Source organism: Dryobates pubescens, chromosome 33 (assembly GCF_014839835.1).
Source record: "Dryobates pubescens isolate bDryPub1 chromosome 33, bDryPub1.pri, whole genome shotgun sequence".
Taxonomy (NCBI): domain Eukaryota; kingdom Metazoa; phylum Chordata; class Aves; order Piciformes; family Picidae; genus Dryobates; species Dryobates pubescens.
In genome coordinates this window covers 2,590,548-2,614,943 of record NC_071644.1, presented here as the reverse complement: position 1 = coordinate 2,614,943, position 24,396 = coordinate 2,590,548, and the positions used below count along the sequence as shown (strand labels likewise).

Here is a 24,396-nt window from a genome sequence, read left to right as displayed (position 1 = left end):
CCACCTCAAGCTGCCCAAGGCAAGAGGGTTGGAACTAGGTGATCAGAGGATGATCAGAGGGTGATCAGAGGATGATAAGAGGATGATAAGAGGATGATTAGAGGATGATTAGAGGATGATTAGAGGGCTGGAGCTGCTCTGCTATGGGGACAGAATGAGAGAGTTGAGGCTGTTCAGTCAGGAGAAGAGAAGGCTCCCAGGAGACCTAATTGTGGCCTTCCAGTATTTGAAGGGGGCTCCAAGAAAGATGGGGAGGGACTTCTGAGGGTGTCAGCAAGTGATAGGACTGGGGGGGGGATGGAGCAAAACTACAAATGGGGAGATTCAGCTTGGATGTCAGAAGAAGTTGTTCCCCAGGAGGGTGGTGAGAGCCTGGCACAGGTTGCCCAGGGAGCTGGTGGAAGCCTCCTGCCTGGAGGGGTTTGCAGCCAGGCTGGAGGTGGCTGTGAGCAGCCTCCTGTAGTGTGAGGTGTCCCTGGCCATGGCAGGGGGGTTGGAGCTGGCTGAGCCTTGAGGTCCCTTCCAACCCTGACAATTCTACAATCTTGAAGGTCACAGAACCACAGAACATGACCAGAACAAAAGGACACAGTCTCGAGCTGCACCAGGGGAGGTTCAGGCTGGATGTTAGGAAGAAGTTCTTCATAGAAAGACTTATTGCCCATTGGAATGTGCTGCCCAGGGAGGTGGCGGAGTCCCCATCCCTGGAGGTGTTTAGGAAGAGCCTGGATGAGGCACTTGGTGCCATGGTTTAGTTGATCAGATGGTGTTGGGTGAGAGGTTGGACTCAATGATCTCAAAGGTCTCTTCCAACCTGGTTAATTCGCTTCGCTTCGCTTCTCTTCTCTTCTCTTCTCTTCTCTTCTCTTCTCTTCTCTTCTCTTCTCTTCTCTTCTCTTCTCTTCTCTTCTCTTCTCTTCTCTTCTCTTCTCTTCTCTTCTCTTCTCTTCTCTTCTCTTCTCTTCTCTTCTCTTCTCTTCTCTTCTCCTCTCTTCTCTTCTCTTCTCCTCTCTTCTCTTCTCTTCTCCTCTCTTCTCTTCTCCTCTCTTCTCTTCTCCTCTCTTCTCTTCTCCTCTCTTCTCTTCTCTTCTCTTCAAGGGGCCTCTAAAGATCCTCTCCCCTGCCTCTAAAGTTCAACTCCCCTGCCAAGGTCCCTTCCAACCCAAACCTTCCTATGAATGTCAAAGAACAGAGCTTTGACCACAGGGAAAGAGCCCTGAGGTCCTCACTGGCACACAGCAGAGACATTTCAGAAGCTCCTGAGAAACCCATGTGTTTTCTGGCAACCAGACTGCAGAGCACTGCTGGTAAGTGGTGGGGGTCAGCTCCTTTGCTCCTTTACACCAAGAACAGAATTGCTCTGGGGGGGAGGGAAGGGGGGCAAAGAGAGAAAAAATTCAAGCCAAATCAAATGGAATTTTCTCTCCTGCTGCTCCATTTGGCAGGGCTGGGCTGGGCTGCAAGCACCACGCAGAACATGGCCCCTTTGTTTGCTGCCCTTTGAAACGGCATCATCAAGGCACAGCTGATGTGAGGAGCCTAGAAATGCACCCAGATTTCAGAGGCAGAATTGCTCTGAGCCTGTTTCTTTTTGCCTTGCTGATTATTAAATGAAATATCCATTTGCTCCCAGGCAGAAGCCACAATGGCCTCCATCATAAAAATGATCAATAAAGCACTGGGTTGCGACTCCTTGCTGCCTCAGTTTAATTTTGTTATTGAAATGCCAGGCTCTCAGTGCATGGAATTTCCTAGGGATTAATAACAGGCAGCAGCAGCCCAGCCCAGCCACCCCTTCCCACTTCTGATTCACTAGTGGCTTCAGGCTGGAAGAAGCCAGGTTTAGGTTAGACCTCAGCAAACGATCAGGGAGGGCTGGAAGCCCTCTCCTGCAAGGACAGCCTGAGGGTGCTGGGGGTTGTTGAGCCTGGAGAAGAGAAGGCTTCAGGGAGACCTAATAGCAGCCTTCCAGAACCTGAAGGGGGGCTACAAGAAGGCTGTTTGCAATGGCCTGCAGTGACAAAACAAGCAGCAATAGTTTGAAGTGAGAGAAGAGTTTAGGCTGGAGGTGAGGAGAAAGTTCTTCACTGAGAGAGTCGTTAGCCATTGGAATGTGCTGCCCAGGGAGGTGGTGGAGTCCCCATGCCTGGAGGTGTTTAAGAGGGGATTGGATGTGGCACTTGGAGCCATGGTTTAAACATGAGTTGTTGGGTGAGAGGTTGGATTTGATGATCTTTGAGGTCTCTTCCAACCTTGGTGATTCTGTGATTCTGTGAAGATTGGATGCTAGGAACAAGTTCTGCACCATGAGGGTGGTGGAACGCTGTAACAGGTTGCCCAGGGGGGTGGCTGGGGGCCCCATGCCTGAAGATATTGAAGGTGAGGCTCAACAAAGCTCTGAGCAGCCTGATCAAGTGGAGGATGTCCCTGCTGGTTGCAGGGGGGGTTGGACTGGATGACCTTTGGAGGTCCCCTCCAACCCAACCCCTTCTATGATTCTATGAGGAAGAAATTCTTCCCCATGTGGGTGGTAAGGCACTGGAACGAGTTTCCCAGAGAGGTTACAACTACCTGAAGGGAGGTTGTAGGCAGGTGGGGGTTGGGGTCTTCTCCCAAGGGCAATGAGGCTGGGGAGGGGTCTGGAGCACAGCCCTGGGAGGAGAGGCTGAGGGAGCTGGGGTTGCTTAGCCTGCAGAAGAGGAGGCTCAGGGGAGACCTTCTTGCTCTCTCCAACTCCCTGAAGGGAGGTTGGAGCCAGGTAAGGGTTGGTCTCTTCTGCCAGGCACCCAGCCCCAGAACAAGAGGACACAGTCTCAAGCTGTGCCAGGGGAAGTTTAGGCTGGAGGTGAGGAGAAAGTTCTTCCCAGAGAGAGTTGTTAGCCATTGGAATGTGCTGCCCAGGGAGGTGGTGGAGTCCCCATCCCTGGAGGTGCTCAAGAAAGGCTTGGATGTGGCACTTGGAGCCATGGTTTAGTTAGTCAGGAGGTGATGATCTCTGAGGTCTTTTCCAACCTGGTTCATCCTGTGAAAACTCTTTCCCTACTGGAAAACATTGTCCTGGTGAAGCTGAAGTAGTCCTGAGGACAGAGTTGTTCTGCACAATGCCCTTTCTCCAGAATTGCCAGGGAAAACAGTTACCAAATGATCACAGAATCCTCTTAAGGAGTTCTTTTATGGTTATTTCCTCCCTCCCCTCCCCAGAAAATCTTTGACATCATCAGTCAGATAATTGCAAAGACCTGGTGGAAAAAAAAGAGCCCCAACCAAACCAAAACCCAACCCCAAACACACCTGAGACCAACCCCAAAGCTTCCATTACATGAACTCAGTGGATTGCTTAGCACTTAGGCTTCAGTTTTAAATCCATGAAGGCCTGGCTTTTGCCAGCTTGTTCTCTGCAAGGGGGAGGCTTGCAGATGGGCAAGAATCAGTTTAGTGCTGGCCAATTAATGTGGGCACATGAGTCAAGGCATTGCCTCAGCACCAAAACAGCTCAGTGGGAATTTCCACTGGTGGCCTCCCTGGGAAGAGGTTTGATGCTGTGATCCCAATCCTTCCAGAAATCCATGGCAGTCTTGGCCCTGACTGTGCCCAATTTGGGATTAACCTTGTAATGGCTCATACCTTATGGGGGTGGCTGGAGGCTGAATCATAGGATTGTTGGGGTTGGAAAAGCTCTCTGAGGTCATCCAGTCCAACCATCAGCCCAACACCACCATGGCCACTAAGCCATGCCCCCAGGTGCCATGGCCACAGGTTGCTTGAACCCCCCAAGGGATGGGGACTCCACCACCTCCCTGGGCAGCCTGTTCCAATTCCTGCCCATTGCTGCAGGGAAGAAATTGTTCCTTATGGCCAACCTAAACTTCCCCTGGCACAATTTCAGGCCATTCCTCTCTGTCTATCACTGGGGAGAAGAGACCAACCCCCACCTGGCTCCAGCCTCCTTGCAGGGAGCTGGAGAGAGCCAGAAGGTCTCCCCTCAGCCTCTTCTTCTCCAGACTCAACACCTCCAGTTCCCTCAGCTGCTCCTCACCACCAGCCCTGTTCTCCAGACCTTTCCCCAGCTTCCTTGCCCTTCTCTGGACCCACTCCAGCCCCTCAATATCCTTCTTAGAGTGAGGAGCCCAAAACCGAGCCCAGCACTCAAGCTGTGGCCTCACCAGTGCTGAGCTCATGGCCATGATCACTTCCCTGCTGGCCACACTCTTGCTGATCCAGGCCAGGCTGCTGGAGCATGGGGTCTCAACCACATCAGCACAGCAGTGACCTTGCAAAACTATTGCTCCCCCTCCCATGATCTTTCTAGCAGATGAGAAACAGGAGCTTGGAAGCCTCCTCACCCCCTCCTCTCCCCCACCTTGGTGTTCAGCTTGTGAACTTTATTAGCTGTCAACGTGTCAAACTCCCACTTAGCTGGACAGCTGCATGATCAGCCAGCCTCTGAGGCCTGCCAATAAAGTTTAACAGAGCTATCAGCTTCTCATGTGGAAGAGATTATGGGATGTGAACACTCAAGTACCAGGGAGAAGCAAGGAGGCTGAGCTGGTGTCACCTTTTACGCCGTGAATCAAATAGAGGCGAGGAGGAGGAGGAATCAGAGAATTAAAGAACCATTAAGGCTGAGTAAGACCTCTAAGACCATCAAGTGCAACCTGAGGGAGACTGTCCCACCCCTTTCTGGGCAGTGCTTGGACAGAGATGAATCAAAATGGAATTGTTGTCTGCCAGAGACAGTGAGAAAGCCTGAGAGCAACACCCAAGATGTGAAGAAAGAGAAGAGAAGAGAAGAGAAGAGAAGAGAAGATAAGAGAAGAGTAGAGAAGAGAAGAGAAGAGAAGAGAAGAGAAGAGAAGAGAAGAGAAGAGAAGAGAAGAGACGAGAAGAGAAGAGAAGAGAAGAGAAGAGAAGAGAAGAGAAGAGAAGAGAAGAGAATTAACCAGGTTGGAAAATACCTCAGAGATCATCAAGTCCAAGCTATCACCCAACACCATCTAATCAACTAAACCATGGCACCAAGCACCCCATCCAGTCTCTTCCTAAACACCTCCAGTGATGTTACCTGCTGATCTCTGGAGGTCCCTTCCAGCCTCTAATGTACTGTAAGCTGCTGTGATTCAGAGCCTTGGGTGTCACCCAGGGTCTTCTAAGCCATGGCTGTGCAGCAGAGCAGTGGCACTGAGATCCAGAAGGTGAATGGAGCAATGAGCAGAGGTTGAGGAGCAGCAAAGGCTGCTCTTGAGTCTCTTTGGTGGCTATGGCCCTACTCTTGCTACAGCCATCCTGCATCCAAAGCCCATCACTCTTGGCATTACAAACTCTGGTGAGACAGGAGTGGGACTCTGAGGTGGTAGAGGCTGCTCTTGAGTCTCTTTGCTGACTATGGGTCAAGAAACCACTTTCCATACACCTGCCTCCCATTTTCTCTGTTAACATGGTAAGGTTTGGGGGACAAGAGACATAAGGAGGTGTTGGCATGGCTCTTAACACCCAGAACCCCTGCTCTCACCTGCCTCTACTCTTGTTCCAGCCATCCTGCATCCAAAGCCCATCACTCTTGGCATTACAAACTCTGGTGAGACAAGAGTGGGACTCTGAGGTGGTAGAGGCTGCTCTTGAGTCTCTTTGCTGACTATGGGTCAAGAAACCACTTTCCATACACCTGCCTCCCATTTTCTCTGTTAACATGGTAAGGTTTGGGGGGAAAGAGAGATGGGGAGGTGTTGGCAAGAGCCTTAACACCCAGAACCCCTGCTCTCACCTGGCCCTACTCTTGTTCCAGCCATCCTTCATCCAAAGCCCATCACTCTTGGCATTACAAACTCTGGTGAGACAGGAGTGGGACTCTGAGGTGGTAGAAGATTCCCTGCTGGCTGGCTGCATGTGTGGACATGTGTGTGTGTGTGTGGCTGGGCTTTGGGGCTGTTTTTCCCTTTTTTTTTTTTCCACAAGAACTTGATGGCCTAAAGTTGGGAGGTGCTGAGAGCCAGTAAAAGATCTGCCCTGATAGCCAGAAAATTTTACAAGGGGCGGCAGGCTTAAAAGTGGTGGGAAGAAGCTGACTCTGCCAGGATGTTGGAATGAGAAAGCCATCAGGAATGTGCCTTGGAGAACAGCTGCTCCTAGAGCCCTGGCACGAACCTCCTCCCATGCAAGCTGCCTGGGAGCAAGCAGGGGAGGGGGCCCACAGAGATCACAGCTTGAGACCAGGGAAAGGTTCTCCTTACTTATTTGTTTAGCTTTCTCTTGCTCTCACCTCCCTCCTCTCTCCCAGCCAGAGCACCTTGGGAAAGGGAGAAGCTGCCCTGGTGCTTCAGAGCTTTTCCCCTCCTTTCCCAGCATGGTTTCTTCGCAGGTTTCTCTCACCTCATTAAAAGGTGGCAGCAAAACTCTGCTCTCCCTTGAAGCTCCCTTTTTATCAGTCCTTTTGCTGCAGAATCAGAGAATCAATAAGGTTGGGAAAGACCTCAGAGATCATCAAGTCCAACCTGGCACCCAACAGCTCCTGACAGCTAAACCATGGCTCCAAGGGCCACATCCAAGCCCTTTTTGAACACCTCCAGGGATGGGGACTCCATCACCTCCCTGGGCAGCACATTCCAATGGCCAATTACTCTTGCTGGGAAGAACTTTCTCTTCACCTCCAGTCTAAACTTCCCCTGGCACAGCTTGAGACTGTGTCCTCTTGTTCTGGTGCTGGCTGCCTACCTGGGAGAAGAGACCAAGCCCCAGCTGGCTCCAACCTCCCTTCAGGGAGTTGGAGAGAGCAAGAAGGTCTCCCCTCAGCCTTCTCTTCTGCAGGCTAAGCAACCCCAGCTCCCTCAGCCTCTCCTCCCAGGGCTGTGCTCCAGACCCCTCCCCAGCTTTGTTGCCCTTCTCTGGACACCTTCCAGCAGCTCAACATCTTTGCTAACCTGAGGAGCCCAGAACTGAACACAGGACTCAAGGTATGGCCTCAGCAGTGCTGAGCAGAGGGGCAGAAGTTTATCCCTCCCTTCACATTTTGTGTCTATCTACACAAGGGAAAGCAACTAGCAAGAGAATATGCAAAACAAAAACAGAGGAATTCAGCTTTTGGTAGCTTGGTCACCTTAATTAGCCACTTGCCCAGGCTCCACCTGTCTATGAACCTTGGTGGCTGGCAAATCAGCACTGCTACTTGCTGAACACTCTGGCACAGCCTTTTAGCTAAGATCAAAATGAGAATCAGTTTGAGGTTTGCTGGAATTCCTTTTTGCAGTCCCCAGGAGGCTGATGGACTCAGGAGAATGCAGCACCTCGAGAGAGAAAGCTGGAGGGAGGCTGAGAGGGGAACCCACTGCAGCACTGAGAGGGACTGGGGGGGATGAAGCAAAACTAGAAATGGGGAGATTGAGATTGGATGTGAGGAAGAAGTTGTTCCCCAGGAGGGTGGTGAGAGCCTGGCACAGGTTGCCCAGGGAGGTGGTGGAAGCCTCCTGCCTGGAGGTGTTTGCAGCCAGGCTGGAGGTGGCTGTGAGCAACCTGCTGCGGTGTGAGGTGTCCCTGGCCATGGCAGGGGGGTTGGAGCTGGCTGAGCCTTGAGGTCTCTTCCAACCCTAATAAATTCTGTGATTCTCTGATTCTAAGAGAAAGCTGGAGGGAGGCTGAGAGGGGAACCCACTGCAGCACTGTGAGGGCCTTAGCACTTCTTTGGGAAAGAGGGAGAATGGGGAAAGTCCCTAAGCAGTGTCCCAGGTGTGGAGGGGAAATGTCCATTGCCAGATAGCAAGGGGGGGAAAAAAAACCCTCAGGAAAATCCAGCACCAGAGGGGGGTTGGGGGTGGTGAAAAAGCAAGCAACCATTTTTGGGGAGTTTTGGCTTCTGAGCAAGCTCAGTGTCCTGAGAACCACCAAGCAAAACACCAAAAGCCAACTCCCCCCTCCAAGCCACTTTCCCTTTGGAGGAGCTGTGTCCTTGTCACCAGCCTGGAGTACTCTTTCCCTCCACAGCTCAACTCTTGACTGCCTGCACAGAGACCTCTCTGCTCAGCACGAAACCTAACAGAGGCCAAACTGCTGGGGTCTCCATTTCACTTCTTTAACCCAGCACAATCCCCCAGTCCCTCCTCCCTCCTCCCCCCCCCCCCCATCCTTTGCTTCCCTTTCCCCAAGGGACTCTATTATAGCCCCAGATCTGTTCACACTCCTTATCCCTCTGCATGTTTGCACACACTGCTGACCCAGCCTTTATCTGGAAGACATAAGGGTCTCTGTGTGGAGTTCCCACAAGGGCTATTAATCGTGTAGATGTCAGTAGTCCCCCAGCTCCAAACCCTCCCTTCCTGCTCCTCCCCTTTTTTTTTCCCCTTCCCCCTTCCCCCCACCCCCCCAACCTCCAGCCCTTTTTGTGCTCTCTGGAGATTGAGGGCAAAAAAAACCCAACCCCAAAACCTAAACCCCCCAAAAGTCTGCTGCAGAATTCACACGCAGCACATGCAAACTTAGCAAAATATGATCTGCTCCCCCTGGGGCAAGGCTGATAAATGGTGTGGCTGCTCCTTAAAACACCAAACACAAACACACACTGCTCCCTTCGAGGCAAATGGAGGAATTTCCTCCAGCAGAAAACAAGAGAGCTAAATGCCCCTGCCAAGGCAAGGAAAGCTTGGCTCCGGGGCCCAACCTGGATGGAAACCCTCCAGCTGGTACCTCTGCAAGGGGCCACATCCAAATGGCATAGCTACAAATCCATGGGAAGCTGCAGAAGTGGATTTAAGTCTCAGATCTTTGTGATCATGACCCCAAAGAAGAGGTTCATCCACATTATAGTCCTTTGAACACCCTCAACCCCAACATCTCCATCCCCAAGCTCAGCATGGATTTAAGCCTGAGATCTTTGTGATCATGATCCCAAAGAAGAGGTTCATCCACACCATATGCCTTTAAACAGTCTCAACCCCAACACCTCCTTCCCCAAGGTCAGCAAGAACTGGATTTAAGTCTCAGGTCTTTGTGATCCTGACCCCAAAGAAGAGGTTCATCCACATTATAGTCCTTTGAACACCCTCAACCCCAGCATCTCCATCCCCAAGCTCAGCATGGATTTATGTCTCAGATCTTTGTGATCATGACCCCAAAGAAGAGATTCATCCACATCCTAGACCTTTGAACACTCTCAGCCCCAACACCTCCTTCCCCAAGGTCAGCAAGAACTGCATTTCAGTCTCAGATCTCTGTGATCATGACCCCAAAGAAGAGGTTCATCCACATCATAGACCTTTGAACATCCTCAATGCCATCACCACCATTCCCTTCCCCAACGTCATCAAGGACTGGATTTCAGTCTCAGATCTTTGTGATCATGACCCCAAAGAAGAGATTCATCCACCCCATATGCCTTTGAACAACCTCAACCCCAACACCTCTTTCCCCAAGGTCAGCAAAGACTGCATTTCAGTCTCAGGTCTCTGTGATCATGACCCCAAAGAAGAGATTCATCCACATCATAGACCTTTGAACATCCTCAATGACAGCACCACCATTCCCTTCCCCAAGGTCATCAAGGACTGGATTTCAGTCTCAGGTCTTTGTGATCATCACCCCACAGAAGTGATTCATCCACATCATAGACCTTTGAACACTCTCAGCCCCAACACCTCCTTCCCCAAGGTCAGCAAGGACTGGATTTAAGTCTCAGATCTTTGTGATCATGACCCCAAAGAAGAGATTCATCCACATTATAGACCTCTGAACACACTCAACCCCAACACCTCCTTCCCCAAGGTCAGCAAGAACTCCATTTAAGTCTCAGATCTTTGTGATCATGACCCCAAAGAAGTGGTTCATCCACACCATATGCCTTTGAACACCCTCGATACCAGCACCACCATTCCCTTCCCCAAGGTCATCAAAGACTGCATTTAAGCCTCAGATCTCTGTGACCATGACCCCAAAGAAGAGGTTCATCCACATCCTAGACCTTTGAATCCCCTCCATCCCAACCCCACCATCTCCTCCTCCAAGGCCAACAAGAAGCTGTGCCACCAGGCTGCCTTGCCATGTGCCAGCTCCGGTGCTCACCTGAACTCTGGCCTCGGTGAGCTTGGTTCTCTGAGCCAGCTCCTCTCGGGTGTAGATGTCTGGGTAGTGAGTTCTCTCAAAGGCCTTCTCCAGCTCCTCCAGCTGCTCCGCGGTGAAGGTGGTCCTGCTGCGGCGCTGCTTGCGCTTCAGAGGCAGGTCTGGTTCGGATTCCACGTCAGAGCCTTCATCCAGCCTGTTACCTGGGGTGGGGGAAGAAGTGGGAGATGGCTTTTTGCGGTTACCTGCCGCAATGAGAGGGCCTGCTGGAGGAGTTGAGCAGCTCAGCGAGCTAATCTCGTGTGAGAGTGTCCTTCCCCACACACCCTCTGTCCATGGCCATCCATGGCCAGGTGCTGGAAGGTGTCCAGAGAAGGGCCATGAGGATGATAGAATTAGAATAGAATTAGAATTAACCAGGTTGGAAGGGACCTCAGAGATCATCAAGTCCAACCTCTCACCCAACACCATCTGATCAACTAAACCATGGCACCAAGCGCCCCATCAAGTCTTTTCCTAAACACCTCCAGGGATGGGGACTCCACCACCTCCCTGGGCAGCACATTCCCATGGCAAATCTCTCTTTCTATGAAGAACTTCTTCCTAACATCCAGCCTGAACCTCCCCTGGCACAGCTTGAGACTGTGTCCTCTTGTTCTGGTGCTGGCTGCCTGGGAGAAGAGACCAACCCCCACCTGGCTCCAACCTCCCTTCAGGGAGTTGGAGAGAGCAAGAAGGTCTCCCCTGAGCCTCCTCTTCTCCAGGCTAAGCAAATCCAGTTCCCTCAGCCTCTCCTCATAGGGCTGGAGCAGCTTTGCTATGAGGAGAGGCTGAGGGAGCTGGGGGTGTTCAGCCTGGAGAAGAGGAGGCTCCATGGAGACCTACCAGCAGCCTGCCAGTGCCTGAAGGGGGCTACAAGAAGGATGGAGAGAGACTGCTTGCAAAGGCCTGCAGGGACAGGACCAGGGGGAATGGCTTTAAGCTGGAGAAGAGCAGATTTAGATTGGATGTTAGGAACAAGTTCTTTACTATGAGGGTGGTGGAACACAGCAACAGGCTGCCCAGAGAGGTGGTTGAGGCTCCATCCCTGGAGATATTCAAGGTGAGGCTGGATGAGGCCGTGGACAACCTGATCTAGTTGGAGATCATAGAATCAACAAGGTTGGAAAAGACCTCAAGTTCATCAAGTCAACCTGTCACCCAAGACCTCATGCCTACTAGACCATGGCACCAAGTGCCACATCCAATCCCCTCTTGAACACCTCCAGGGATAGCAACTCCACCACCTCCCTGGGCAGCACATTCCAATGGCTAACAACTCTCTCTGGGAAGAACTTTCTCTTCACCTCCAGCTTAAACTTCCCCTGCCACAGCTTGAGACTGTATCCCCTTGTTCTGGGGCTGGCTGCCTGCCTGGCAGAAGAGACCAACCCCCACCTGGCTCCAACCTCCCTTCAGGGAGTTGCAGAGAGCAAGAAGGTCTCCCCTGAGCCTCCTCTTCTCCAGGCTAAGCAACCCCAGCTCCCTCAGCCTCTCCTCCCAGGGCTGTGCTCCAGACCCCTCCCCAGCTTTGTTGCCCTTCTCTGGACACCTTCAAGTCTCTCAATGTCCTTCTTAAACTGAGGAGCCCAGAACTGGACAGAAGGACTCAAGGTGTGGCCTAAGCAGTGCTGAGCACAGGGGCTGAATGACCTCCCTGCTCCTGCTGGCCACACTATTCCCTGCTGCCTGTGTTTTTCAGCCTTCTCTCTCTCTCTCCTTTTTTTTTTTTTTTTTTTTTGTTAAATTCAACTCCTATACCCTCATTATCCAAAAATCTGCCCTGGTTTTTTTTCTGTCCTTCCCTTTCAGAGCTGGGAACAGCAGCTGTGACTCTGCCGACAGCTGCTGGAGTGGGGAGGCAGTTTGAGGAGCATGAGGCAAACGTCCCCCCGGAGCTGGCTTGTTTACACTGAGATCACCACAAAATGCCATTGCCTTCAGCTTGCTGCAAGACAAAAATGCTTTTATGTCTTGGGGCTTCATGGGGAGGATGTGGTGTCAGACCTCAGCTGGCCTGGAGTCAGAGAAACTCTGCTGGGAGAGTGGGTGGCTTCTTTTGGGGGGGGGTGCGGGACCTCAACACCTTGAGGGGCTTTGCTTTCTCCAAGTTCTGACTTACCAATACACAGGAGCTTTACACATAGAATCACAGAAGCATAGAAGTATAGAGTCATAGAGTCATAGAGTCATAGAGTCACAGAGTCATAGAGTCATACAATCATAGAGTCATAGAATCAGAGTCACAGAGTCATAGAGTCATAGAGTCATAGAATCATAGAGTCATAGAGTCATAGAGTCATGGAATCATAGCATCAATAAGGTTGGAAAAGACCTCAGAGATCATCAAGTCCAGCCTCTCACCCAACACCTCATAACTACTAAACCATGGCACCAAGTGCCACATCCAATCCCCTCTTGAGCACCTCCAGGGATAGTGACTCCACCACCTCCCCGGGCAGCACATTGCAAGGGCTAACAACTCTCTCTGGGAAGAACTTTCTCCTCACCTCCAGCCTAAACTTCCTCTTGGCACAGCTTGAGACTGTGTCCTCTTGTTCTGGTGCTGCTTGCCTAGGAGAAGAGACCAACCCCCACCTGGCTACAATCTCCCTTCATGTTGTAGAATCACAGGGTTGTTTGGGTTGGAAAAGGTCTCTAAGGTTCATCCAGTCCAACCAGCAACCCAACCCCACCACAGCCATCAAACCACATCCCAAAGTGCCATGGCCACAGGTTTCTTGAACACCTCCAGGGATGGGGACTCCACCACCTCCCTGGGCAGCCTCTTCCAATGCCTGCCCACTCTTGCAGGGCAGAAATTGTTCCTCATGCCCAACCTAAACCTCCCCTGGCACAATTTCAGGCCATTTCCTCTTGTTCCACTACCTGATACCAGGGAGAAGAGACCAACTCTTCCCTCACTCCAACCTCTTTTCAGGGCGTTGTAGAGCCCTTCCAGCAGTTGTCATCTATTTAGACCAAGAACACTTTAATTCCCCCTGAAGTCAGCCAGAAACCCACTGCTGGCCTCAGAGGAGCAGCGTCTAGCCCCACAATTTAAAGGCAGTTTCACCACATCCAGCAGAAGTTCATTACTGAATGGTTCTGGCCATTATCAGGGAGGCTTCAGGCTCTCGAGGAACATCTGCACTTGAAAACAACAGCCCCTCCACATCTGGATCCCAGATGATTCAGGGCAGGTAGAAGCCCATCTGGACCTTGGGAGGACCACGGAGCGCAGAAGCGCATCTGGAAACCCACAGCTCACGCAGCGAACGGCAGTTCAGCACTTAAGGCACCAACTGGTCCTGCTTTAATGGGGAGCTCTTTGTTTGGAAATGCCTGAGAGGCAAAACAAACAAGGATGGGGCTGTGTTTTGCTCCAGGATGTGAGAGGGCCAGTGTGAGGAAGGGAAAAACCTAAGGTGATTGTCATTTGACTCTGCAGCTGAGCATACTTTTGGGGGTGTTACTACAGTAACCACTAATTTCTGTGTCATTAATAATCTTCCTTAGGAGCAGCTTCCTTAGCACAGACTCAGAGAACTGTTTGGGGTGGGAAAGCCCTCTGAGATCCTTGACTCCAACCTGACACCACCATGGCCTTGAATCCATCTCTCAGCCCCACATTTCTCCAGGGGTGGTGACTTCATGTGGGGCAACAAAGCCCCAACCCACCTGGTGAGGGCTGTGGTGGGAGCAGCATCAAAGTGGCTTTTAGGAAGCTCTAAAAGGGCTTTTAAAAGCTCTAAAAGGGCTTTAAGAAGCTCTAACTCTTCTCTTGGCCACTCACCAGCAACGCTGTGGACATCTGCCTATGCCTCAGCTGCCTGCTTGGTGCAACTGCTTGCAGAGCATACAACAAGCCTTGGGAACCAGCATGCCCCCATGTGAAGGACAAAAAGGTCTAGAAGTGATGGGGGAAAGATCTAGAAGTGGTGAAGTAGGACTAGAAGTGATGAAAAAGGTCTAGAAGTGATAGGGAAAGGCTTAGAAGTAAGGGGAAAGGTCTAGAAGTGATGGGGGAAAGATATAGACGTAAGGGGAAAGGTCTAGGAGTGATGAAAAAAGGTCTAGAGATGATGGGGAAAAGTCTAGAAGTGATGGGGGAAAGGTCTAGAAGTAAGGGGAAGTGTCTGGAAGTGATAAAATTTGTCTAGAAGTGAGGAAAAAAGGTCTAGAAGTGATGGGGGAAGGAGTTAGAAGCAAGGGGAAAAGGGCTAGAAGTGATGAAAGAAGGTCTAGAAATGATGGTGAAAGGTCTAGAAGTAAGGGGAAATGTCGAGAAAGGGTGAAAATAAAGGCCTAGAAGTAAGGGGGGAAAGGTCTAGAAGTGATGAAAAAGGTCTAGAAATGAGGGGGGAAGGTCTAGATGTGATGGGAAAAGGTCTAGAAGTGACCAAAAACATCTAGAATTGAAGGGGAAAGGTCTAGAAGTGGTAAAAAAAAGTCTAAATGTGACCAAAAAAAGGTCTAGAAGTGACCAAAACCCAAGTTGCCCAGGGAGGGGGTAGAAACCCTGTCCCTGGAAATTTATTATCTCCATTTTACATCTCCAAACAGCTCCTAGCAGGCATTCTACTCCCCCTCTGGTGAGACCACACTTGGAGTACTGCGTCCAGTTCTAGAGCCTCTGTGCCAGGAAGGATCTGGAGGGGCTGGAAGGTTTCCAGTGAAGGGCCACGAGGATGAGCAGAGGGCTGGAGCTGCTCTGCTGTGAGGAGAGACTGAGGGCGTTGGGGTTGTGCAGGCTGGAGAGGAGAAGGCTCCAAGGAGACCTCATTGTGGCCTTCCAGGATCTGCAGGGGGCTCCAAGAAAGCTGGGGAGGGAGCTTTGAGGCTGTCAGGGAAGGATAGGACTGGGGGGGATGGAGCAAAACTAGAAGTGGGGAGATTGAGATTGGATGTGAGGAAGAAGTTTTTCCCCAGGAGGGTGGTGAGAGCCTGGCACAGGCTGCCCAGGGAGGTGGTGGAAGCCTCCTGGCTGGAGGTGTTTGCAGCCAGGCTGGAGGTGGCTGTGAGCAACCTGCTGTGGTGTGAGGTGTCCCTGCCCATGGCAGGGGGCTTGGAGCTGGCTGAGCCTTGAGCTCCCTTCCAGCCCTGACAATTCTGTGATTAGCTCCATTTCACATCTCCAACCAGCTCCTAGCAGGCATTAGCTCCATTTCACATCTCCAACCAGCTCCTAACAGGCATCAGCTGCATTTTACAACCGTGGCAAGGGATGGTGGATGTCACCCACCTACAGCCACCCTGTGAGTCAGGAGCAAAGCTGGGAAAAGAAGCCCCCAGCGCCTCGTGCCAAGTCTGAGGCTCCAGCAACTCGACTACAAAGATGAAACCAAGAGAGCAGGAAAAATCCCAGGGTATGCCTGGAACCAGCTGGTCTCAGCACACTGCAGCTGCTGCTGTCACACACACGTTCTCTAAACAATATCCAAAGCCTTTCAGCTGAGGCAGGCTGCAGGACCCAGCCTGTTATCTAATGCACCCCCCCCCCCCCTCATTATCAGGGGACAGTAGCCCTTACCTGTCTGAGGTGAACCTCAAGGATCAAACAGATCTTTGGCCATTCCTAACCAGCTGAAATCTGCTAGGAAAAAAACCCCAACACAGTCCTATCCCTCCCTGACACCCTCAAAAGTCCCTCCCCAGCTTTCTTGGAGCCCCCTTCAGATCCTTCAAGGCCACAATGAGGTCTCCTCAGAGCCTTCTCTTCAGACTGCACAACCCCAACTCCCTCAGTCTGTGCTCACAGCAGAGCATCTCCAACCCTCTGCTCATCCTCGTGGCCCTTCTCTGGACACCTTCCAGCACCTCCAGATCCTTCCTGGCACAGAGGCTCCAAAACTGGACACAGAGAACTGGCACAATCTCTGCGCAAGGAGAGGTTTCACCAAGCTGCAGGAGTAGCTCAGGGAGCCTCCCTTGGCTGGGTAAGCCTGGAAGGGTTCATCCCAGACTTGAACACTTCAAATCAGTTCTTTTTGCCCCACACCTCTGTGTGGGGAAAAAAAATGGATCCAGCAGCATGAGCAGGGGGAGGATCCCAGCTTGCAGCCTCCAGCAGCACAGGGCTGTTGCTCTAGGAGTAACCATTCTGCCCTGGTAGCATTTGATAATTGGACTTGATGACCTCTGAGGTCTTTTCCAACCTTCCTGATTCCATGAGCACAGCTGCTTCTATAAAGAGCAAGGGACAGCCTGTGCATATGAAGATGGAGAAATACCAAGCAGCAGCAGCTTCTTGTGTGGCTTGCCAGCCTCTAGTGGTGATGAAGGATGGGAAACAGTAAGCTGCCCCATAAGGAGCTCCCCTGGGATCTCCTGCTGGTGAAAGACTGACAGAAAAGAACAGAATGGAGAAGGGGAAGGGAGGGAAAATAAACAGCACAGCAGGGCAAGTCAGAGGGGCTGGAGTGTGTCCAGAGAAGGGCAACAAAGCTGGGGAAGGGGGCTGGAGAACAGGGCTGGGGAGGAGCAGCTGTGGGAGCTGGGGTTATTCAGCCTGGAGGAGGCTGAGGGGAGACCTTCTGGCTCTCTACAGCTCCCTGAAAGGAGGTTGGAGCCAGGTGGGGGTTGGTCTCTTCTCCCCAGTATGGGAAATGACCTCATATTGCACCAGAGGAGGTTTGGGTTGGAGATGAGGAATGATTTCTTTGCTGTGAGAGTGGGTCAGGCATTGGGACAGGCTGCCCAGGGAGGTGGTGGAGTCCCCATCCTTGGAGGTATTTGAAAGCCACATGGATGTGGTGCTGTGGGATTTGATTTAGTGGCAGTGGCTCAGCAGCAGTGGAGGGGTTGTGAGCTCTGGGTGAGTGGTTTGGACTTGATGATCTCAAAGGCCTCTTCCAACCTCAAAGGTATGGCCCTCTGATTCTCTGTAGCTCAGAAAGAAGAGAAAACCCCAAACTGCTCCAACCCCTTTGCTTTGCAAGGCTCTGAGAACTGAAGAGATGGAGGCTTCACTGTGGGAGTGAAGTGTGAAAAACCCCCTAAGCTCTTCCCTCTGCTCTCAGTGGGGACATCAAATCTGCCAGCACCTTCTTGGAGCAGGGATAGAATAGAACAGAATAGAATATACCAGGTTGGAAGAGACCTTCGAGATCATTGCATCCAACATATCATCCAACACCACCTAATCAACTAAACCATGGCACCAAGCACCCCATCAAGTCTCCTCCTGAACACCTCCAGTGATGGTGACTCCACCACCTCCCCAGGCAGCACATTCCAATGTGCAGTAACTCCCTCTGTGTAGAATTTCTTCCTAACCTCCAGCCTAAACCTCCCCTGGTGCAGCCTGAGACTGTGTCCTCTTGTTCTGGTGCTGTGTGCCTGGGAGAAGAGACCAATCCCCACCTGGCTCCAATCTCCCTTCAGGGAGTTGGAGAGAGCAAGAAGGTCTCCCCTGAGCCTCCTCTTCTGCAGGCTAAGCAACCCCAGCTCCCTCAGCCTCTCCTCACAGGGCTGTGCTCCAGACCCCTCCCCAGCTTTGTTGCCCTTCTCTGGACACCTTCAAGCAAGTCAACCTCCTTCCTAACCTGAGGAGCCCAGAACTGGACACAGGACTCAAGGTGTGACCTAAGCAGTGCAGTGTACAGGGGCAGGATACCACACAGCTCATGCATGTGAAGAGACCTGCTGAAGGTTTGGGTGACTCAAGGGCAAGTCCCACATCTTCAGGGAGGATAAGCTGGGGAAACACCAACTGGATCCTTCTCCCCAGGGAAATGAGTGCAGCCAGAGCATGGGTGTGCAAAGGATGGCACAGGGAAGGGGACAAAGATAAGCCCAGGCCTGTCCAGGGACCATCCTAGCATGAGGAAAAGTGTAAATCAGAGCCCACAAACTCACATTCCTGACCTCAGGTTGGGGTGGAATCAGCAGGAGCTGGGCAAAGCTCTCTGGAGGTGGTTGAAAGGAATAGAAGTAAGGAATAGAAGTAAGGAATAGAAGTGGACTGGACCTTGAGGAAAGGAACAAGAAACACACACAAACACACTCCCCCCCCCCCCCCCCCCTAATTATGGCCTGGCTGTGTCCTCCCTCTGCCCCTTCCCTTCCCTCCTCTATCTCCCTTCTGCCTTTCTCCTCTCCACTTCCATCCACTGCTTCTGGGCTCCTCTTAGCCCTGGAGTTAAATTAATCAACAGGATTAGGTGGAATCGGCCACAACAAGACCCTCCAGGCTCAGAACTGAGCCCTTGATGCTCCACAAGGACCTGCTGCCTTGTCTTGAAGCACCTTGGTGCCGTCTGGAAGGATTGGCAGGCAGGACCAGGCATGAAAACGCATTCATTAAAGTGGGGCTCGGATTTGGTTGGAGGGTAAAGGGGAGCTGCACATTTCTCTCCTTCAGTGTTTCTCATCTCATTTCCTCTCTCTCTCTCCCTCTCTTGCTTCCAGCTGCACCATCCTAAAAAAAAAAAATGCATATGTGTGGGGATTGGGGAGAGAATGAAGAGGGGGAAGGGAATGGTTCTGGGAAGGGCTTGGCTGTAACTGCACCTTCTGTGCTGTAGCAGCCTTCAGGAAACTCCCCCAGATGCTGCTGGAGCGAAGGTGATGCTCCACCAAAGCAGATCTGGAGGTGTCTGGCTGGGAAGAGAATGCAGCCACAGAGCAACTTGGGTTTAATGGCATGAAAGGAGTCAAAACATCTCCCTGTGAAAGCAGCAGCAAGTTCTGAGCACCCCCACGCCAGGCCCCCCACTTCTTCACAACACTCTGTCCACCAAAGCTGTTGTGCTTGGTGGCCCCAGCAGCTAGACCTGAATGAACATAGGATCATAAAACTGCCAGGGTTGGGAGGGACTTCTAGGATCAGCCAGGTCCAACCCCCCCTGCCATGGGCAGGGACACCTCACACCACAGCAGGTTGCTCACAGCCACCTCCAGCCTGGCTGCAAACACCTCCAGGCAGGAGGCTTCCACCACCTCCCTGGGCAGCCTGTGCCAGGCTCTCACCACCCTCCTGGGGAACAACTTCTTCCTGACATCCAATCTCAATCTCCCCACTTCCAGTTTTGCTCCATCCCCCCCAGTCCTATCCCTCCCTGACACCCTCAAAAGTCCCTCCCCAGCTTTCTTGCAGCCCCCTGCAGATCCTGGAAGGCCACAATGAGGTCTCCTGGGAGCCTTCTCCTCTCCAGACTGCACAACCCCAACTCTCTCAGCCTGTCCTCATAGCAGAGGTGCTCCAGCCCTCTGCTCATCCTCACCATTCCCCTACCCAAGCACATTCCCAGACACACACAAAACCCCAGTAATGGGCACAGCACATAGAATAAAGCTTGGGTTTCCCCCTCCCTCCCCTTTCCAACCTGTAACCCCCTCCCCCCCCAGCCACCCCCATTCCCCAGCATTCTGCTCGTGCCTCTGGAGCTGGATTGCACTTTTAACGTAGTTTAGAGGGGCTGTGGTGTGGAGCAGCAGCAGCAAACGAAGCACATAATGGTTGATATGCCTTTTAATCAAGCAATTCAGCCCGAGCAGAATGATGCTGCCTGTTGGTGGGGTGCCCTTGAATACCAAACAGGCCAGGGAGCAGGCCTAGGAAAATGAAAAAGTCATTTACAGCTCAGCTGGGGACTGCAGCGTTCAGCAAAGCATTAGTGAGTGGGGGGAAAGGGGAGGGGGGAGGGGGGGCTTGGGAGATAAAGGTTTGGGTATTTTCCTGGGGTTCTTTTTTTTTTTTGATACTCAGGCACTGAACTGGCCAGCTGTAACCAAACCACAGGCTGAGGTACAGAATACACAATTAATCAGGTTGGAAAAGACCTCAGAGCTCAGCAAGTCCAGCCTACTGCCCAGCACCATCTGATCGACCAAGCCATGGCACCAAGTGCCTCAGCCAGGCTCTTCCTGAGCACCTCCAGGGATGGGGACTCCACCACCTCCCTGGGCAGCACATTCCCATGGCCAATCTCTCTGTCTGGGAAGAATTTCTTCCTAACCTCCAGCCTGAACCTCCCCTGGCACAGCTTGAGACTGTGTCCTCTTGTTCTGTCACAGGTTGCCTGGGAGAAGAGGTAATGTCCATGACAAGCTTTGCAAGCTGGAAATAACAGTCAGAGTGGAGCCAATGCTTTGGGGCAGGGTGGCAGAGACAGTGTGTGTCTGTGTGTCTGTCTAGGGGGAATATTTTAGCCTGGAGAAGAGGAAGCTCAGAGGAGACCTCATTGTTCTCTACAACACCCCAAACGGAGGTTGTAGCCAGGTGGGGGTTGGTGTCTTCTCCCAGGCAGGCACCCAGCACCAGAACAAGAGGACACAGTATCAAGCTGTGCCAGGGGAGGTTCAGGCTGGAGGTTAGGAAGAAATTCTTCCCAACAAGAGAGATTGGCCATGGGAATGTGCTGCCCAGGGAGGTGGTGGAGTCCCCATCCCTGGAGGTGTTTAGGAAGAGCCTGGCTGAGGCACTTGGTGCCATGGTTTAGTTGATCAGGTGGTGTTGGATGATAGGTTGGACTTGATGATCATGAAGGTCTTTTCCAGACTGGTTAATTCTATTCTATTCCATTCCATTCTATTCCATTCCATTCCATTCTATTCTATTCTATTCTATTCTATTCTATTCTATTCTATTCTATTCTATTCTATTCTATTCTATTCTATTCTATTCTATTTCATTCTACTCTACTCTATTCTATTCTAGAAAAGGGGGAAGCCAAAGAAAGAGGGGAGGGGGAGGATGTCACAGCTGGAAAATTCCCTCAAGATTGTTCCTGAATGAGTGAGATCAGATCAGAATCAAATAATTACTTTGGATCATTGAAATCATGTGTGGAAGGAGAAGCTGTGAGAAAGAGGAAAGAAAGCTGCAGGCTTCATGGGTGGAAATGAGGACAACCAACTGCTGGAGTGGGTCCAGAGGAGGCCACAAAAACAATCAGAGAGCTGGAGAACTTCTGCTATGGGGACAGGCTGAGAGAGTTGGGGCTGTTCAGCCTGGAGAAGAGAAGGCTCCAGGGAGACCTCAGAGCAGCCTTCCAGTGTATGAAGGGAGCTACAGGAGACCTGGGCATGGACTTTTGACAAAGGCTGGGAGTGACAATGTGAGGGGAATGGCTTTGAGCTGGAAGAGGGGAAACTGAGACTGGAGATGAGGAAGGAATTCTTTCCAGTGAGGGTGGGGAGACTGGCACAGGTTGCCCAGGGAGGTCATGGATGCCCCTCCCTGGAGGTGTTCAAGGCCAGGCTGGATGAAGCACTGAGCAAGCTGGGCTGGTGGGAGGTGTCCCTGCCCATGGCAGAAGGTTGGAACTGGCTGATCCTTAAGGTCCCTTCCAACCCAGCCCATTCTAGGCTTCCAGGATGCAGCCCAAGCAAAGTCCTCCGCCGGCGCTCAGCAGCGCCGCGAGTGGCGAAAGCCAAGGAGCTGCAGTCAGTTTATCTCGGTGGAAGGGTCTGGCCCTGGAGGCTCCATCTACTCTGCATGTGAAAGTCGCCAAGAGCCACCAGGGCCCCAGCAAAGCCAAACAGCAAGCAGGGGCTGGCAGCCTTAGGTCCCAGCTGCAGTGCCCCTAAGGGGGAAAGACACACCGGGCACAACGCCCCTCCCCTCTCCCCCCCCCCCAACCTATTCTGCTCCTTGTGAGCACCGAACAAAACCAAATCACCCAGAACATTTGGAGGAAGATAGGGAGGGAGGAGGGCAAAAAGAGAGCCTAGGTCTCCGGCAGCCCTTTGTTGCTTCCCAGCGCTGGCCTGAACGTAACCAGATGGAATATCCATCAACTCCAGGCTTTTCTTCTCTTTCAACTTTTCGCTAGTTCTCGCCTCCCTGCCCCCCCTAAACACTCTTTCTTCTGGCTTTTGTTTGGCCTTTTAAAGAACCCCGAGGTAATGAGGCCTGCCCTGACTCCCCAGCACATCTGTGAAGTCCATAAAAGGGCCCCTTTGGCACTTCAATATTCATAGCTGCGTGCTCCCGGCAGGCGCGGGACCCAGCGGAGGGCTGGCCCCGGCCTCCTCGCCTTCAATTGGGAGCTACAGAGGCATCAAAAGTGCTCCCAACAACACTGGGAAGCAAAGGGAGACCAGCTGGGATACAGGGGCGGGAGGGGGGAATAAAGAGGCAGGGAGATGCAGAGGTCTGCTCGTGTTTTCCCCTTCTGTTTTTTGTGTGTGTGCTTTCTTCACTTTTCCAGCTTTGTCTCTCTGGTTCTCCTAAAACAATTTCTCCTCTTCCCCTAAACCCATTTCTCCTCTTCTCCTAAACCCATTTCTTCTCTTCTCCTAAACCCATTTCTCCTCTTCTCCTAAACCCATTTCTCCTCTTCTCCTAAACCCATTTCTTCTCTTCTCCTAAACCCATTTCTTCTCCTAAACCCATTTCTTCTCTTCTCCTAAACCCATTTCTTCTCTTCTCTTCTCCTAAACCCATTTCTCCTCTTCTCCTAAACCTATATGTCCTCTTCTCCTAAACCCATTCCTCCACTTCTCCTAAAACAATTCCTCCACTTCTCCTAAACCCATTTCTTCTCTTCTCCTGAACCCATTCCTCCACTTCTCCTGAACCCATTTCTTCAGTTCTCCTAAACCCATTTTTTGTTCTCCTAAACCCATTGCTCCACTTCTCCTAAATTCATTTATCCAGTTCTCCTAAAACAATTCCTCCAGTTCTCCTAAACCCATTTTTAGTTCTCCTAAACCCATTCCTACACTTCTCCTGAAACAATTCCTCCTCTTCTCCTAAACCCATTCCTCCACTTCTCCTAAACCCATTTCTTCAGTTCTCCAAACCCCATTTTTAGTTCTCCTAAAACCATTGCTCCACTTCTCCTAAACTCATTTATCCAGTTCTCCTAAACCAGTTCCTCCAGTCCTCCTGAACCCATTTCTTCAGTTCTCCTAAACCCATTTTTAGTTCTCCTAAACCCATTCCCCCACTTCTCCTAAAACAATTCCTCCAGTTCTCCTAAACCCATTTCTCCAGTTCTCCTAAACCCATTCCTCCAGTCCTCCTAAACCCAGTTTTAGTTCTCCTAATCCCATTCCCCCAGCTCTCCTAAACCCATTTTTAGTTCTCCTAAACCCATTTCTTCAGTTCTCCTAATCCCATTCCCCCAGTTCTCCTAAACCCAGTTTTAGTTCTCCTAAATCCATTCTTAGTTCTTCTAAACCCCTTCCTCCAGTTCTCCTAAACCAATTTCTCCTGGACACAGGAACCTTGGAGGTGTTCCAGAAACGTATGGACCCCTGGTTTAATGGGCAGGCATTGGAACAGGCTGCCCAGGGAGGTGGTGGAGTCCCCATCCCTGGAGGTGTTCCAGAAACCTGTGGCCATGGCACTTGGGGCCATGGTTTGATGGCTATGGTGGTGTTGGGTTGATGGTTGGACTCCATGATCTTAGAGAGCTTTATCCAACCCAAACAACTCCCTGATTCTCTGAGAAGATGATGCAGCAGCACAAACATGTCCCACTCAAGGGTCTGAGCTGTACAGAAGAACTGGGCAAAGGTAGCCAGGATGCTGGGAGCCTGCTGGCATTAAGCACTGAAGCTGCACCTCAGATGCTGGTGACACCTAAGCAAACATTCCTTTCTCCAGATCTGGGCTGGTCTAAGATGTCCCTCAGGCATGCCCAACCTTGCCACCATCACAGATCTCCAAGCATCCCAGTGAGGCACACAAATCCAGGTCTCACCGTTTCTCCTCTGTGACAAACCTCTGCTCCTTCTGGCTTGGTCCCAGCAGGGCTCTGCTCATGTGCTTGAAGCGCTGCCACCCCTTCTGTTCCAGTTCTGGGCCCCTCAGTCTCTGCCAGCACATCTCAAGCTTGGCTGATAGCTGCCTTGCTATTCTTATTCTGGGGTCCCCTACACAGCTCTATCACTGCTCCTCCATCCCAATTTGCAGCACCCTCTTTTATTGTCATCCCAAACCCCTGCACAGCTCTGCCAACAGCCCTTAATCTTGTCCTGTAGATCCTCTGCTGTTCCATGCCTGAGCCTCCCTGGCTGGATACATCAAGTTAAAAGACCTTTCAATGTAAGACTCTTTCAGGAAAGATAAACAAATTTAACCTCATAAACCTTTCCCAATCCTGGAAAACCAGCCTGGGAGAATGAGGCACCAGAGACCACTTAACCACACACGAGAAACACATTCCTCCTGCTGTTTGCAAGCCCTGCTTCATTTATCTGGATGTCAGAGCCACTGCCTGAAGCCAAGAGGTGTGTGAGCAAGGGCAGGAGCAGCCACCTCCCTTCCTTTACTTTGTCCTCTGCCCTGCCTGGGCAAACAGAGGGATGCAGCAGAAGTCCTTAAGGCAGCTGTCCTGGGAGGACATCTGAGTCCTACTCCCC

At 51.6% G+C, this 24,396-nt stretch overlaps 1 protein-coding gene across 1 annotated transcript in view; it reads right to left on the bottom strand.

Moving 5' to 3' along the window:
- PAX7 (paired box 7) overlaps positions 1-24,396 on the bottom strand; it is a 156,452-nt gene that overhangs the window by 85,961 nt on the left and 46,095 nt on the right. The window contains exon 2 of the mRNA XM_054175681.1: positions 10,042-10,241. Within this exon, the coding sequence (XP_054031656.1) occupies positions 10,042-10,241 (200 nt within the window). The remainder of the gene's footprint in view (positions 1-10,041; positions 10,242-24,396) is intronic.